At 54.1% G+C, this 13,880-nt stretch overlaps 2 protein-coding genes across 2 annotated transcripts in view; one reads left to right on the top strand and one right to left on the bottom strand.

Annotated features, from left to right (window-relative positions):
• The window catches only part of LOC116958331 (uncharacterized), a 109,360-nt gene extending 108,788 nt beyond the window's left edge, over window positions 1–572 (bottom strand). Inside the window, exon 1 of the mRNA XM_076058543.1 lies at window positions 165–572. Within this exon, the coding sequence (XP_075914658.1) occupies window positions 165–202 (38 nt within the window). The 5' untranslated portion in view covers window positions 203–572. The remainder of the gene's footprint in view (window positions 1–164) is intronic.
• Window positions 573–12,888: 12,316 nt separating this feature from the next.
• The window catches only part of LOC116958332 (gamma-aminobutyric acid receptor subunit beta-3-like), a 98,149-nt gene continuing 97,157 nt past the window's right edge, over window positions 12,889–13,880 (top strand). Inside the window, exon 1 of the mRNA XM_076058542.1 lies at window positions 12,889–12,994. The gene's annotated coding sequence lies outside the window, so the exon portion shown is untranslated. The remainder of the gene's footprint in view (window positions 12,995–13,880) is intronic.

The following is a 13,880-nucleotide window of genomic DNA, read 5'->3' as shown; positions in this document are numbered from 1 at the left end:
TGTGTGTGTCTCTCTCTGTGTGTCTCTGTGTCTCTCTCTCTCTCTCTGTGTGTCTCTCTGTGTGTGTGTCTCTGTGTGTGTCTCTCTCTCTCTCTGTGTGTCTCTCTCTCTGTGTCTCTCTCTCTCTCTGTGTGTCTCTCTCTGTGTGTGTCCCCATCCCTCACCAGCTCACGAGCAGGATGACTCTCTCCGTCCCCGCCATCTCCCTCCTTCCCTCCCTCCCTCACCACCGCCACCGCTGACGCCGCTCTGCACAGCACGTTGGCATGAACCTCATCTCCAGTGATCCTCGTTTGATGTTCTGTTAAATCACAGGCAGCCGGGAGATGATCGCTCTGGCGGGCCCTTCGCTTCGCCCATCATTTCGTCGTCGTCGTCATCTTCACGATGCCTTACGTGTACACACACACACACTCCACACTCCCTGTTCAATTAAAGATTTCACGATTTTTTTCTTAAAAAAAAAATAATCTCTGTCTTGCTCTGTGTGTCTCTGTCTGTGTGTCTCTCTCTCTCTCTTATCTCTCCCTTATCTCTCTCTTATCTCTCTCTCTCTCTCTCGCCGGCTCCCACACTTACCATGGATCTCACCTCATCGCTCTCTCTCGCTCTCTCGCTCACCCCCTCCTCTCCCTCCCCCCTCCTCTCCCTCCCCCCCTCTCTCTCCGTCGCTCTCTACTCCCACCCCCTCTCTCTACCCCCCACTCTCTACCCCCTCTCTCTACCCCCCACTCTCTACCCCCTCTCTACCCCTCCACTCTCCCCCCACTCTCCCTCCACCCCCCCCCCTCTCTCTCTACCCCCCACTCTCTCCCTCTGCCCCTCTCTCTCTCCCTCTCTCTCTCTCCCAGCTCCCCACTCTCCTCCCACTCTCCCCCTCTCTCTCCCCCCTCTCCCCCCACTCTCCCTCCACTCCCCCCCCCGCTCTCTACCCCCCACTCTCTCCCATCTCCCCACTCTCCCCCACTCTCCCCCGCTCTCCCCCCCCTCTCCCCCCTCTCCCTCCACTCTCCCCCCCCTCTCTCTACCCCCCCCACTCTCTCCCTCTGCCCCTCTCTCTCTCCCCCTCTCTCTCCCAGCTCCCCACTCTCCCCCCACTCTCCCCCTCTCTCCCCCTCTCTCTCCCCCACTCTCTCCCCCTCTCTCTCCCCACTCTCCCCCCACTCTCCCCCTCTCTCTCCCCCTCTCTCTCCCCACTCTCCCCCCACTCTCTCCACTCTCCCCCCACTCTCCCCCGCTCTCTCCACTCTCCCCCCACTCTCCCTCCACTCTCCCCCCCCTCTCTCTACCCCCCCACTCTCTCCCTCTGCCCCTCTCTCTCTCCCTCTCTCTCTCCCATCTACCCACTCTCCCCCCACTCTCCCCCCACTCTCCCCTCTCTCCCCCCTCTCCCCCTCTCTCCCCCCACTCTCCCCCTCTCTCCCCACTCTCCCCCCCCACTCTCCCCACTCTCCCCCCCCACTCTCCCCCACTCTCTCTCCCCTCCTCCCCCCTCGTGAATGATTTCTCAGGCGGCTCTGCTGAGCTCTCTCAGTATCACCTGGAACTCCATCACACACGAGGCTGTGTGTGTCTGTGTGTGTGTGGGGGTGTGTCTGTGTGTGTGTCTGTGTGTGTGTGGGTGTCTGTGTGTGTCTGTGTGTGTGTCTGTGTGGGTGTGTGTCTGTGTGTGTGTCTGTGTGTGTGTCTGTGTGTGTGTGTCTGTGTGTGTCTGTGTGTGTGTGGGGGTGTGTGTCTGTGGGTGTGAGTGTGTGTGTGAGTGTGTGTGTGTGGGTGTGTGTCTGTGTGTGTGTGGGTGTGTCTGTGTGTGTGTGTGGGTGTTTGTGTGTGTGTGGGTGTCTGTGTGTGTGTGTCTGTGTCTGTGTGTCTGTGTGTGGGTGTCTGTGTGTGGGGGTGTGGGTGTGTGTGGGTGTGTGTCTGTGTGTGTGGGTGGGTGTCTGTGTGTGTGTGTCACTGTGTGTGTGTGTGGGTGTGTGTGGGTGTGTGTCTGTGTGTGTGGGTGGGTGTCTGTGTGTGTGTGGGTGTGTGAGTGTGTGTGTGGGTGTGTGTGTGTGGGGGTGTGTGTGTGTAGGTGTGTCTGTGTGTGTGTGTCTGTGTGTGTGTGGGGGTGTGTGTGTGGGTGTGTCTGTGTGTGTGTGGGTGTGTCTGTGTGTGTGTGTGTCTGTCTGTGTGTGTGTGTCTGTGTGTGTGGGTGTGTCTGGGTGTGTGTGGGTGTGGGTGTGAGTGTGTGGGTGTGTGTGGGTGTGAGTCTGTGTGTCTGTGTGTGTGTGGGTGTGAGTGTGTCTGTGTGTGTGGGTGTGTCTGGGTGTGTGTGGGTGTGTGTGTGTGGGTGTCTGTGTGTGTGTGTCTGTGTGTGTGTGGGTGTGAGTGTGTCTGTGTGTGTGTGGGTGTGAGTGTGTCTGTGTGTGTGTGGGTGTGTGAGTCTGTGTGTGTGTGTGTGGGTGTCTGTGTGTGTGTGGGGGTGTGTGTGTGGGTGTGTGTGGGTGTCTGTGTGTGTGGGGGTGAGTGTGTGGGTGTCTGTGTGGGTGTGAGTGTGTCTGTGTGTGTGTCTGTGTGTGTGTCTGTGGGTGTGTGAGTGTGTGTGGGTGTGTGTGTGGGTGTGTGTGGGTGTGTGTGGGTGTGAGTGTGTCTGTGTGGGTGTGTGAGTGTGTGTGGGTGTGTGTCTGTGTGTGTGTGTGAGTGTGTGTGTGGATGTGTGGGTGTGTGGGTGTGAGTCTGTGTGTGTGTATGTGAGTGTCTGAGTGTGTGAATGTATGTCTGTGTGGGTGTGTGAGTGTGTGTGGGTGTGTGCGAGTGTGTCTGTGTGCGTGTGGGTGTGAGTCTGTGTGAGTGTCTGAGTGTGTGAGTGTATGTCTGTGTGGGTGTGTGCGTGAGTGTGGGTGTGTGTGTCTGTGTGGGTGTGTGAGTCTGTGTGGGTGTGTGAGTGTGTGTGGGTGTGAGTCTGTGTGTGTGGGTGTGTGTGGGTGTGTGTATGTGTGTGGGTGTGTCTGTGTGTGGGTGTGAGTGTGTGTCTGTGTGGATGTGTGAGTCTGTGTGGGTGTGTGGGTGTGAGTGTCTGAGTGTGTGTCTGTGTGTGTCTGTGTGTGTGTGAGTGTGTGAGTGTGGGTGTGTGTGAGTCTGTGTGTGTGAGTGTGTGGGGATGTGTGAGTGTGTGTCTGTGTGGATGTGTGAGTGTGAGTGGATGTGTGTGTATGTGTGTGAGTGTGTGTGTCTGTGTAGGTGTGTGGGTGTGTGAGTGTGTGGGTGTGTGAGTGTGAGTGGATGTGTGTGTGTCTGTGTGTGTGTCTGTGTGGGTGTGAGTGTGTGTGTGTGTCTGTGTGGGTGTGTGAATCTGTGTGAGTGGGTGAGAGTGTGTGAGTGGGTGTGTGGGTGTGTGAGTCTGTGTGAGTGGGTGAGAGTGTGTGAGTGGGTGTGTGAGTGTGTGTCTGTGTGGGTGTGTGGGTGTATGGGTGTGTGGGTGTGAGTGAGTGTGTGTGTCTGTGTGTGTGTCTGTGTGTGGGTGTGTGAGTGGATGTGTGTGTGTGTCTGTGTGGGTGGGTGTGTGAGTGTGTGAGTGTATGGGTGTGAGTGAGTGTGTGTGTCTGTGTCTGTGTGTGGGTGTGTGAGTGTGTGTCTGTGTGGGTGTGTGAGTGTATGTCTGTGTGGGTGTGTGAGTGTGTGTATGTGTGAGTTTGTGTGTGTGAGTGTGTGGGTGTGTGAGTGGATGTGTGTCTGTGTGGGTGTGTGAGTCTGTGTGGGTGTGTGGGTGTGAGTGTGTGTGTGTGTCTGTGTGGGTGTGTGAGTCTGTGTGAGTGGGTGAGTGTGTGTGAGTGGGTGTGTGAGTGTGTGTCTGTGTGTGTGTGGGTGTGTGGGTGTGTGGGTGTATGCGTGTGCGTGAGTGTGTGTGTCTGTGTGTGTGTCTGCGTGTGGGTGTGTGAGTCTGTGTGGGTTTGTGAGTGTGTGTGTGAGTATGTGTGTGAGTGTGTGTGTGTGAGTCTGTGTGTGTGAGTGTCTGAGCGTGTGAGTGGATGTGTGTGTGTGTGTGTGTCTGTGTGGGTGGGTGTGTGAGTGTATGGGTGTGAGTGAGTGTGTGTGTCTGTGTCTGTGTGTGGGTGTGTGAGTCTGTGTGTGTGTGAGTGTGTGTCTGTATGGGTGTGTGAGTGTGTGAGTGTGTGTCTGTGTGTGTGAGTGAGTCGGTGAGTGGGTGAGTGGGTGTGTGAGTGTGTGGGTGTGAGTGAGTGGGTGAGTGAGTGTGTGTGTGGGTGTGTGGGTGTGTGAGTGTGCGAGAGTGGGTGAGTGTGGGTGTGAGTGATTGTGTGTGAGTAATTGTGTGTGTCCGTGTGTGTGTCTGTGTGTGTGTGGGTGAATGTGTGGGGGTGTGTATGTGTGTGTGAGTGGGTGTGTGGGTGTGAGTGGGTGTTTGAGTGTGTGTCTGTGTGTGTGAGTGGGTGAGTGGGTGTGTGAGTGTGTGTCGGTGAGTGAGTGGGGGTGTGGGTGAGTGTGTGTGGGTGGGTGTGTGAGTGTGTGTGTGGGTGTGTGAGTCTGTGTGTGTGTGGGTGTGTGGGTGTGTGGGTGTGAGTGTGGGTGACTGAGTGAGTGAGTGTGTGGATGTGTGTGGGTGTGAGTGGGTGAGTGAGTGAGTGGGTGGGTGTGTGTGTGTGGGTGACTGAGTGAGTGAGTGTGTGGATATGTGTGGGTGTGAGTGGGTGGGTGTGTGTGTGGCTGTGTGTGTGTGTGAGTGGGTGTGTGTGTCTGTGTGGGGAGCGATAGTGTAGCGGTTAGCGCGCTGCGCTATGAACCTGGCGACCCGGGTTCGATTCCCGCTCATGGCCAACACCAGTGACGATTATCTGAACCGGTCCCGGGCCTCCCCTAGGTCGACTCAGCCTCAAATGAGTACCTGGTGCGGTGTGTAAACATTGCCCCTAGGGAGACAAAGGCGGTCGGGCGTGGTGCTGGCCACCCACCCCCTCGTGTACCGTTCCGGCCTTCATAGGTGCTCGCTAACAGCACTTGCCCCTACAGTCTGTTAAGGCTATATGGGGGATCTTTGTCTTTGTGTGTGTCTGTGGGTGTGTGGGTGTGTGGGTGTGAGAGAGTGGGTGAGTGAGTGGGTGAGTGAGTGGGTGAGTGGGTGAGTGAGTGAGTGTGGGTGTGTGGGTGACTGAGTGAGTGGGTGTGTGGGTATGTGAGGCTGTATGGGTGTGTGAGTGTGTGAGTGTGTGTGGGCAAGTGTGTGTGAGAGTTTGTGGGTGTGTGAGTGTGTGGGTGTGTGTGTGTGTGAGTGGGTGTGTGGGTATGTGAGGCTGTGTGTGTGTGTCACTGTGTGTGTGTGTGGCAAAACAACCCCCTACCTCCTCGTGGTGCCGGACGGGCAACTCTGTCGTGGACAGCGCTGTGGGGGGAGATCCAATTTCGATTGGCTCCTCCCGTCATGGCATATGTGTCCACCACAGGGGCTAAACGGGGGCTCTGGACGGGTGCGAGGGGCTGGTAACCCCTCCATCTTCAATTGATTACCATTAAACCACGAGTTAAACTGAAATATGTAACTAATAAGCTTGTGCCGGAGGCCCCGGGGGGACAGGCGTCTATGACGTCTCCTGGCCAAACCCCAATTGGCGGAGCCAGGAGATTGAATTTCTACCCTCGGGGCTCCTCTAGAAACAACGAAAAACCACTTCGTGTGGCCACGTGGAATGTTCGAACGCTCACTGCAGAGGAGAGGCTGCCACTTCTCTGTCGGGAGCTGGACCGGTACCGCCTGGATCTCTGTGGCATTCAGGAGGTCCGGTGGACCGGCTCTGGCTCCTGCCACCATGAGGGGTGGACAGTCCTCAACTCGGGGCAGCAGACTGCCAAACAACAGGGTGTGGCTCTTCTTTTGAACAAAAGAATGAAGGGGGCGTGGGAGCGTGGCGGTGAGGTGTGGGAAGCTGTAAACCCCAGGCTACTTTGGGCTCGCCTTCCCATCAACCGGAGCCGAGGAGTGGTGGTCGTGGTTACTTATGCCCCCACCGAAGATGAACATCCGTGGAGGGATGCAGGCAAAGCCGCCTTCTATGACCTCCTGTCACAGGTGCTGGCTAAAGTGGCCCCTCGGAATAGAGTCATCTTGTTGGGTGACTTCAATGCCCGAGTTGGTCATGATGCTGGCACCTGGTCTGGAGTGATTGGAAGGCATGGGACAGATCAGCTCAATAACAACGGTAGGAGGCTGCTGGACTTTTGTGCAGCCCATGGGCTTGTAATTACCAACACGCTGTTCCGGCATCGGCGCATCCACACAACATCATGGATGCATGCCGGGTCCAAGCAAGAACATCTGCTGGACTACATAGTGACGGACCTGCGGATGCGAGCCCATGTCCTTGACACAAGGACCTACCGTGGAGCTGATCTGCCCTCTGACCATCGACTTGTCATCTGTAAGATGCGCCTGCCATTCTTCCACTCCGGTGGTGGGTGTACACCCAGGACCCCATTCCAACCTAAAGTGGCCTGGTCTCAGTTATCTGATGAAAGTTGCAAGCGAGAATTTCATCATCACTTGTGGCTGGGGTTGGCATCGTCCCCCGCTCCTCCTGATGTCGAGGGTAAATGGGCGAGGTTTAGGACTGTGACTCATGCAGCTGCAATGGCTGCTTTGGGAACGCGGTCCAGACCTCCCCAGAGACCCTGGCTGACAGAGGAGGTGTTCAGGATGGTTGAGAAAAAGCGACAGGCCCACTGTCATCGGCTACAGAATCCTATGTCAGAGAATGAGAAGGCTTACCGCAGCCTTCGCTCGGAGGTTCGGAGAGCCGTGAGGCGCTGCAAGGATGGGTGGTGGTCGCGGGTTGCTGAGGAGACGGAGTCTGCCTCAGTGGCCCATGATCACAAATCTCTATTTAACTCCATCAAAAAAGTAACCTGCAGCGCCACACCTATTACCATCAGGGGGAAAAAAACGGTGATCCAATCTCAGACCCCCAGGAACAGGTTTGCAGATTTGCTGAGCATTTCTGTGAGGTCGTGGGGGAGGGAAAATCCCTCAGTCAGGAAAATATCGTGGCACAAAGTGGGAATGACCCTGCTGAGGCTGCGGTGCCTCAAATATTGGAAGAAGTCACCTCCTGCGAGTGGCTGGCTGAGGTGCCATCTGTTGAGGAAGTACTGAAGGCGATCCGGAGTCTGAGACCAGGAAAGGCACCGGGTAGAGATGATTACCCAAGCGAAATGCTGAGGGAGGGTGGCATTTGTGCACAGACTGCCCTATATGACATCACAACAACAATCTGGACCACTGGACGGGTTCCGCAGGATTGAAAGGATGCCCTGGTGGTCCCCCTCTTTAAGAAGGGGGGCCGAACAGACTGTAACAACTACAGGGGCATGTCACTCCTCAGTGTGCCGGGAAAGGTCCTGGCAAGGATTATTCAACATCGCCTTGCCAGGCACGCTGAGGAGAGGTTTGCGGAGCCCCAAATGCAGTTTCAAGAACGGGCGGTCCTGCACAGATGCCATATTTTCTGTCTGTCTGCTACAGCAGAGGTGTAGGGAATTCCAACAAGACCTACATCTCTGCTTTATTGACCTGGTCAAGGCCTATGGTACCATCAGTAGGCCTGGGCTCTGGGTTGTTCTTGGTGCTTTCGGAGTCCCTGACCCTCTGCTCACGATCATTAAGGACCTTCATGATGGTGAGTGGGCCCGGGTAAAACTACGTGGCCGGGAGTCAGAGCCATTCCCTGTACACCTTGGGGTGCGACGGGGATGTCCTCTGGCTCCCACATTATTTAACATCTATTTTGACCACGTAGTTCGTGAAGCCTTCAATAGCTGTACCGGGGGAATCTCCATTTGGTACAGATATAATGGGAGGCTGATCGATGCCCGGGTGCGGTCAAGGGATGGCTCCCTATTGCTCAACCACGTTATGTATGCTGATGATTTGGTAATAGCTGCTCATTCAGAGGAGGAGTTGGAGACGCTGCTGCTGAGACTGGAGCGTGCCACTAAGAGATGGGGCCTTACCATCAGCCCCACCAAAACTAAGCACCTGCCTGGGTATTTTGTATCATCGGACACGCCACCCCCACAACTCCCAATCGGTGATGGGGCAGTTGTGGAGAGAGTGAAGAGTTTCCCATACCTGGGCAGTGTGCTTATTACTGGCTCAAGTTTAACAGCAGAGGTCTCACTCCGAATCAGTCGAGCGGCAATATCTTTTCATCGGTTGCGTAATGCTTTGTGGAAGCTACCTGGTCTGTCGCTCCGCACTAAGCTTCAGGTCTTCTCCGCCACGGTCATTCCCTCCCTTCTCTACGCTTGCGAAACGTGGACCCCCCTAATGGAACATCTTCGCCGGTTGGAAACATTTAGGCTGGCCTGCCTACGATCCATCCTGGGTTTAACCAGGCTGGATTGTGTGAAAGATCAGGGCAAGGTCCCATCGGTGAGCTCCTCCAGCAGGCAAGGCTGCGTTGGCTGGATCATGTAGCCCGCATGCCGAAACAGCTTTTGTTCGGCCGATTCGAGGGGGCTAAACGGGCGCGGCACGGGCTAGAGAAGAGATGGAGTGTTGTGGTACAGGAGGACGTGGAGCTGAGTGGACTTGCCGATGACTGGTACCAGCGGCGTCAAGATCGACCTCTGTGGAGGAGGCTCGTGAAGGACGCTACTGGGCAGTTGGAGGCAGTCGCCCTCCAACAACAACGGAGGGCGGAGGAGCGACGCTCACAACAACGAGCGGAGCGCCGGGTGGCTAAAGCACAGCAGGTTGGCACAGTAGGGGGCACAGGTGGTGCATCAGCCAGTCATTTCAGTCAGTCGACCTGTGGCACCTGGGTCTGCCCCGTGACCTCCTGCCCGCGGGCGTTCGACACTTCACGTGGCCTCAGGGTGCCCATAGCCTGGCACAAGCGTCGTGGTGACGTCACCGCCACTTAGTGGTGAATGGCGGTTGTTGTTGTTGTCACTGTGTGTCACTGTGTGTGTCACTGTGTCTCTGTGTGTGTGTCACTGTGTGTGTCACTGTGTGTGTGTCGCTGTGTGTGTCACTGTGTGTGTGTGTGTCACTGTGCGTGTCACTGTGTGTGTTTCACTGTGCATGTGTGTCACTGTGTGTGTGTCACTGTGTGTGTCACTGTGTGTCACTGTCTGTGTGTCACTGTGTGTCACTGTCTGTGTGTCACTGTGTGTGTGTCACTGTGTGTGTGTCACTGTGTGTGTCACTGTGTGTCACTGTGTGTGTCACTTTGTGTGTGTCACTGTATGTGTCACTGAGTGTGTCACTGTGTGTGTCACTGTGTATCTGTGTGTGTCACTGTGTGTGTGTGTTACTGTGTGTGTCACTGTGTGTGTGTCACTGTGTGTGTCACTGTGTGTGCGTCACTGTGTGTCTCTCTGTGTGTGTGTGTCACTGTGTATGTGTGTCACTGTGTGTGTCACTGTGTGTGTCACTGTGTGTGTGTCACTGTGTGTGTCACTGTGTGTGTGTGTTACTGTGTGTGTGTCACTGTGTGTGTGTGTCACTGAGTGTGTCTGTGTGTGTCACTGAGTGTGTCTGTGTGTGTCACTGAGTGTGTCTGTGTGTGTCACTGTGTGTGTGTCACTGTGTGAGTGTGTCACTGTGTGTGTGTCACTGTGTGCGTCACTGTGTGTGTCACTGTGTGAGTGTGTCTCTGTGTGTGTTACTGTGTGAGTGTGTCACTGAGTGTGTCACTGTGTGTGTGTGTCACTGTGTGTGTCACTGTGTGTCACTGTGTGTGTCACTTTGTGTGTGTCACTGTATGTGTCACGGAGTGTGTCACTGTGTGTGTGTCACTGTGTCTGTGTGTGTGTGTCACTGTGTGTGTCAGTGTGTGTCACTGTGTGTGTGTCACTGTGTGTGTGTGTCACTGTGTGTATCACTGTGTGTGTCACTGTGTGTCACTGTGTGTGTCACTGTGTGTGTCAGTGTGTGTCACTGTGTGTGTCACTGTGTGTGTGTCACTGGGTGTGTCACTGTGTGTGTGTCACTGTGTGTGTGTCACTGTGTGTATCACTGTGTGTGTCACTGTGTGTCTGTGTCTCTCTGTGTGTGTGTGTCACTGTGTGTGTGTCACTGTGTGTGTGTCACTGTGTGTGTCACTGTTTGTGTGTCACTAAGTGTGTCACTGTGTGTGTGTCATTGTGAGTGTGTCACTGAGTGTGTCACTGTGTGTGAGTGTGTCACTGCGCGTGTGTCACTGTGTGAGTGTGTCACTGTGTGTCACTGTGTGTGTGTCACTGTGTGTGTCACTTTGTGTGTCACTGTGTGTAACTGTGTGTGAGTGTCACTGTGTGAGTGTGTCAATGTGTGTGTCACTGAGTGTGTCACTGTGTGTGTCACTGTGTGTGTGTCACTGTGTGTGTCACTGTGTGTGTGTCACTGTGTGTATCACTGTGTGTGTCACTGTGTGTCTGTGTCTCTCTGTGTGTGTGTGTCACTGTGTGTGTGTCACTGTGTGTGTGTCACTGTGTGTGTGTCACTGAGTGTGTCACTGTGTGTGTCACTGTGTGTGTGTCACTGTGTGTGTCACTGTGTGTGTCACTGTGTGTATGTGTCACTGAGTGTGTCACTGAGTGTGTCACTGAGTGTGTGTCACTGTGTCTCTGTGTGTGTGTCACTGAGTGTGTCACTGTGTGTGTCACTGTGTGTGTGTCACTGAGTGTGTCACTGTGTGTGTCACTGTGTGTGTGTCACTGTGTGTGTGTCATTGTGTGTGTCACTGAGTGTGTGTCACTGTGTGTGTCACTGTGTGTGTGTCACTGTGTGAGTGTGTCTCTGTGTGTGTGTGTATAACTGTGTGAGTTTGTCACTGAGTGTGTCACTGTATGTGTGTGTCACTGTGTGTGTCACTGTGTGAGTGTGTCACTGAGTGTGTCACTGTGTGTGTCACTGTGTGTCACTGTGTGTGTGTCACTGTGTGTGTCACTGTGTGTGTCACTGTGTGTAACTGTGTGTGTGTCACTGTGTCTCTGTGTGTGTGTCACTGAGTGTGTCACTGTGTGTGTGTCATTGTGTGTGTCACTGAGTGTGTGTCACTGTGTGTGTCACTGTGTGTGTGTCACTGTGTGAGTGTGTCTCTGTGTGTGTGTATCACTGCGTGAGTGTGTCACTGAGTGTGTCACTGTGTGTGTGTGTCACTGTGTGTGTCACTGTGTGAGTGTGTCACTGAGTGTGTCACTGTGTGTGTCACTGTGTGTCACTGTGTGTGTGTCACTGTGTGTGTCACTGTGTGTGTCACTGTGTGTAACTGTGTGTGAGTGTCACTGTGTGAGTGTGTCAATGTGTGTGTGTGTCACTGAGTGTGTCACTGTGTGTGTCAATGTGTGTGTGTCATTGTGTGCGTGTGTCACTGAGTGTGTCACTGTGTGTGTCACTGTGTGTGTGTCACTGAGTGTGTCACTGTGTGTGTGTCATTGTGTGTGCCACTGAGTGTGTGTCACTGTGTGTGTCACTGTGTGTGTGTTACTGTGTGAGTGTGTCTCTGTGTGTGTGTATCACTGTGTGAGTGTTTCACTGAGTGTGTCACTGTGTGTGTGTCACTGTGCGTGTCACTGTGTGTCACTGTGTGTGTTGCCATTGTGTGTGTGTCACTGTGTCTCCGTGTGTGTGTTGCTGTGTGTTGCACTGTGTGTGTGTCACTGTGTGTGTCACTTTGTGTGTGTCACTGTATGTGTCACTGAGTGTGTCACTGTGTGTGTGTCACTGTGTGTGTCACTGTGTGTCACTGTGTGTGTCACTGTGTGTGTCACTTTGTGTGTCACTGAGTGAGTCACTGTGTGTGTGTGTCATTGTGTCTGTGTGTGTGTGTCACTGTGTGTGTCACTGTGTGTGTCACTGTGTGTGTGTCACTATGTGTGTGTGTCACTGTGTGTGTCTGTGTCTCTGTGTGTGTGTGTCACTGTGTGTGTCACTGTGTGTGTGCATGTCACTGTGTGTCACTCTGTGTGTCACTGTGTGTGTGTCACTGTGTGTGTGTCACTGTGTCTGTGTCACTGTGTGTGTGTGTCACTGTGTGTGTCACTGTGTCTGTGTCACTGTGTGTGTCACCGTGTGTGTGTCACTGTGTGTCACCGTTTGTGTGTCACTAAGTGTGTCACTGTGTGTGGGTCACTGTGTGTGTCACTGTGTGTGTCACTGTGTGTGTGTCACTGTGTGTGTCACTGAGGGTGTCTGTGTGTGTCACTGTGTGTGTGTCGCTGTTTGTGTCACTGTGTGTGTCACTGTGTGAGTGTGTCACTGTGTGTGTGTGTCACTGTGTGTCACTGTGTGTGTCACTGTGTGTGTGTCACTGTGTGTGTGTCACTGAGTGTGTCACTGTGTGTGTGTGTGAGATTGTGTGTGTCACTGAGTGTGTGTCACTGTGTGTGTCACTGTGTGTGTGTGTCACTGAGTGTGTCACTGTGTGTGTGTGTGATTGTGTGTGTCACTGAGTGTGTGTCACTGTGTGTGTCACTGTGTGTCACTTTGTGTGTCACTGAGTGTGTCACTGTGTGTGTCACTGAGTGTGTTACTGAGTCTGTCATTGTATGAGTGTCACTGTGTGTGTGTGTCACTGTGTGTGTGTTACTGAGTGTGTCACTGTGTGTGTGTGTCACAGAGAGTGTCACTGTATGTGTGTCAGATTGCTGCTACTGACAGCACTTGCCCCTACAGCCCTGTTAGAGGCCACCTGGGGGACCTTTGTCTCTGTGTGCCAGTGAGACCTCCATACTGCTGCTGATGATGATGCTGCTGCTGCTGATGATGATGCTGCTGCTGCTGATGATGCTGATAATGATGCTGCTGCTGATGATGATGATGCTGCTGATGATGCTGCTGATGATGTTGTTGATGTCTGATGATGTTGTTGATAATGATGATCATGCTGCTGCTGATGATGATGATGATGTTGTTGATGTCTGGGCAGTGTCATCAGCAAGCCCCGTAACTCGTCCCTGGTGAAGCTCACCGTGGATCAGCTGCTCAGAGGTTACGACATTCGCCTGAGACCCGACTTTGGAGGTGAAGCATCACCATCATCATCAGCATCATCATCAGCATCGTCATCATCAGCATCATCATCATCACCATCAGCATCATCATCAGCATCATCACCACCATCACTATCACGACCATCACTATCACCACCATCGTCACAACCACCACCATCACCACCACCATCACCACCACCACCACCATCTCCACCATCACCACCATCACCACCATCACCACCATCACCACCATCACCACCACCATCACCACCACCAACACCATCATCACCACCATCACTATCACCACCATCACTATCACCACCATCATCACCACCACCACCATCACCACCACCATCACCATCACCACCATCTCCACCATCACCATCACCACCACCATCACCACCTCCACCACCACCACCATCTCCACCATCACCATCACCACCACCACCACCATCACCACCACCACCATCACCACCATCACGATCACCACCATCACCATCACCACCATCACCATCACCAACATCACCATCATCACCATCACCACCATCACCACCATCAACCCCACCATCACCATCACCACCACCATCACCACCACCACCATCACCACCACCATCACCACCACCATCACCACCACCATCACCACCACCACCACCATCACCACCACCATCATCATCACGACCACCACCACCACCATCATCACCACCACCACCACCACCATCACCACCACCATCACCACCATCAGCACCACCATCACCACCACCATCACCACCATCACCACCACGATCACCACCATCACCATCACCACCATCACCACCACCATCATCACCACCATCACCACCATCACCACCACCATCACCACCACCATCACCACCATCACCACCACCATCACAACCACCATCACCACCATCACCACCACG

This window comes from Petromyzon marinus, assembly GCF_048934315.1.
Source record: "Petromyzon marinus isolate PM22_M1 ecotype Great Lakes invasive population chromosome 76 unlocalized genomic scaffold, UKy_Petmar_22M1.pri1.0 chr76_unloc.2, whole genome shotgun sequence".
NCBI lineage: Eukaryota > Metazoa > Chordata > Hyperoartia > Petromyzontiformes > Petromyzontidae > Petromyzon > Petromyzon marinus.
Note: the sequence above shows the minus strand (reverse complement) of the source record. Positions and strands in the feature narration are given on the sequence as shown.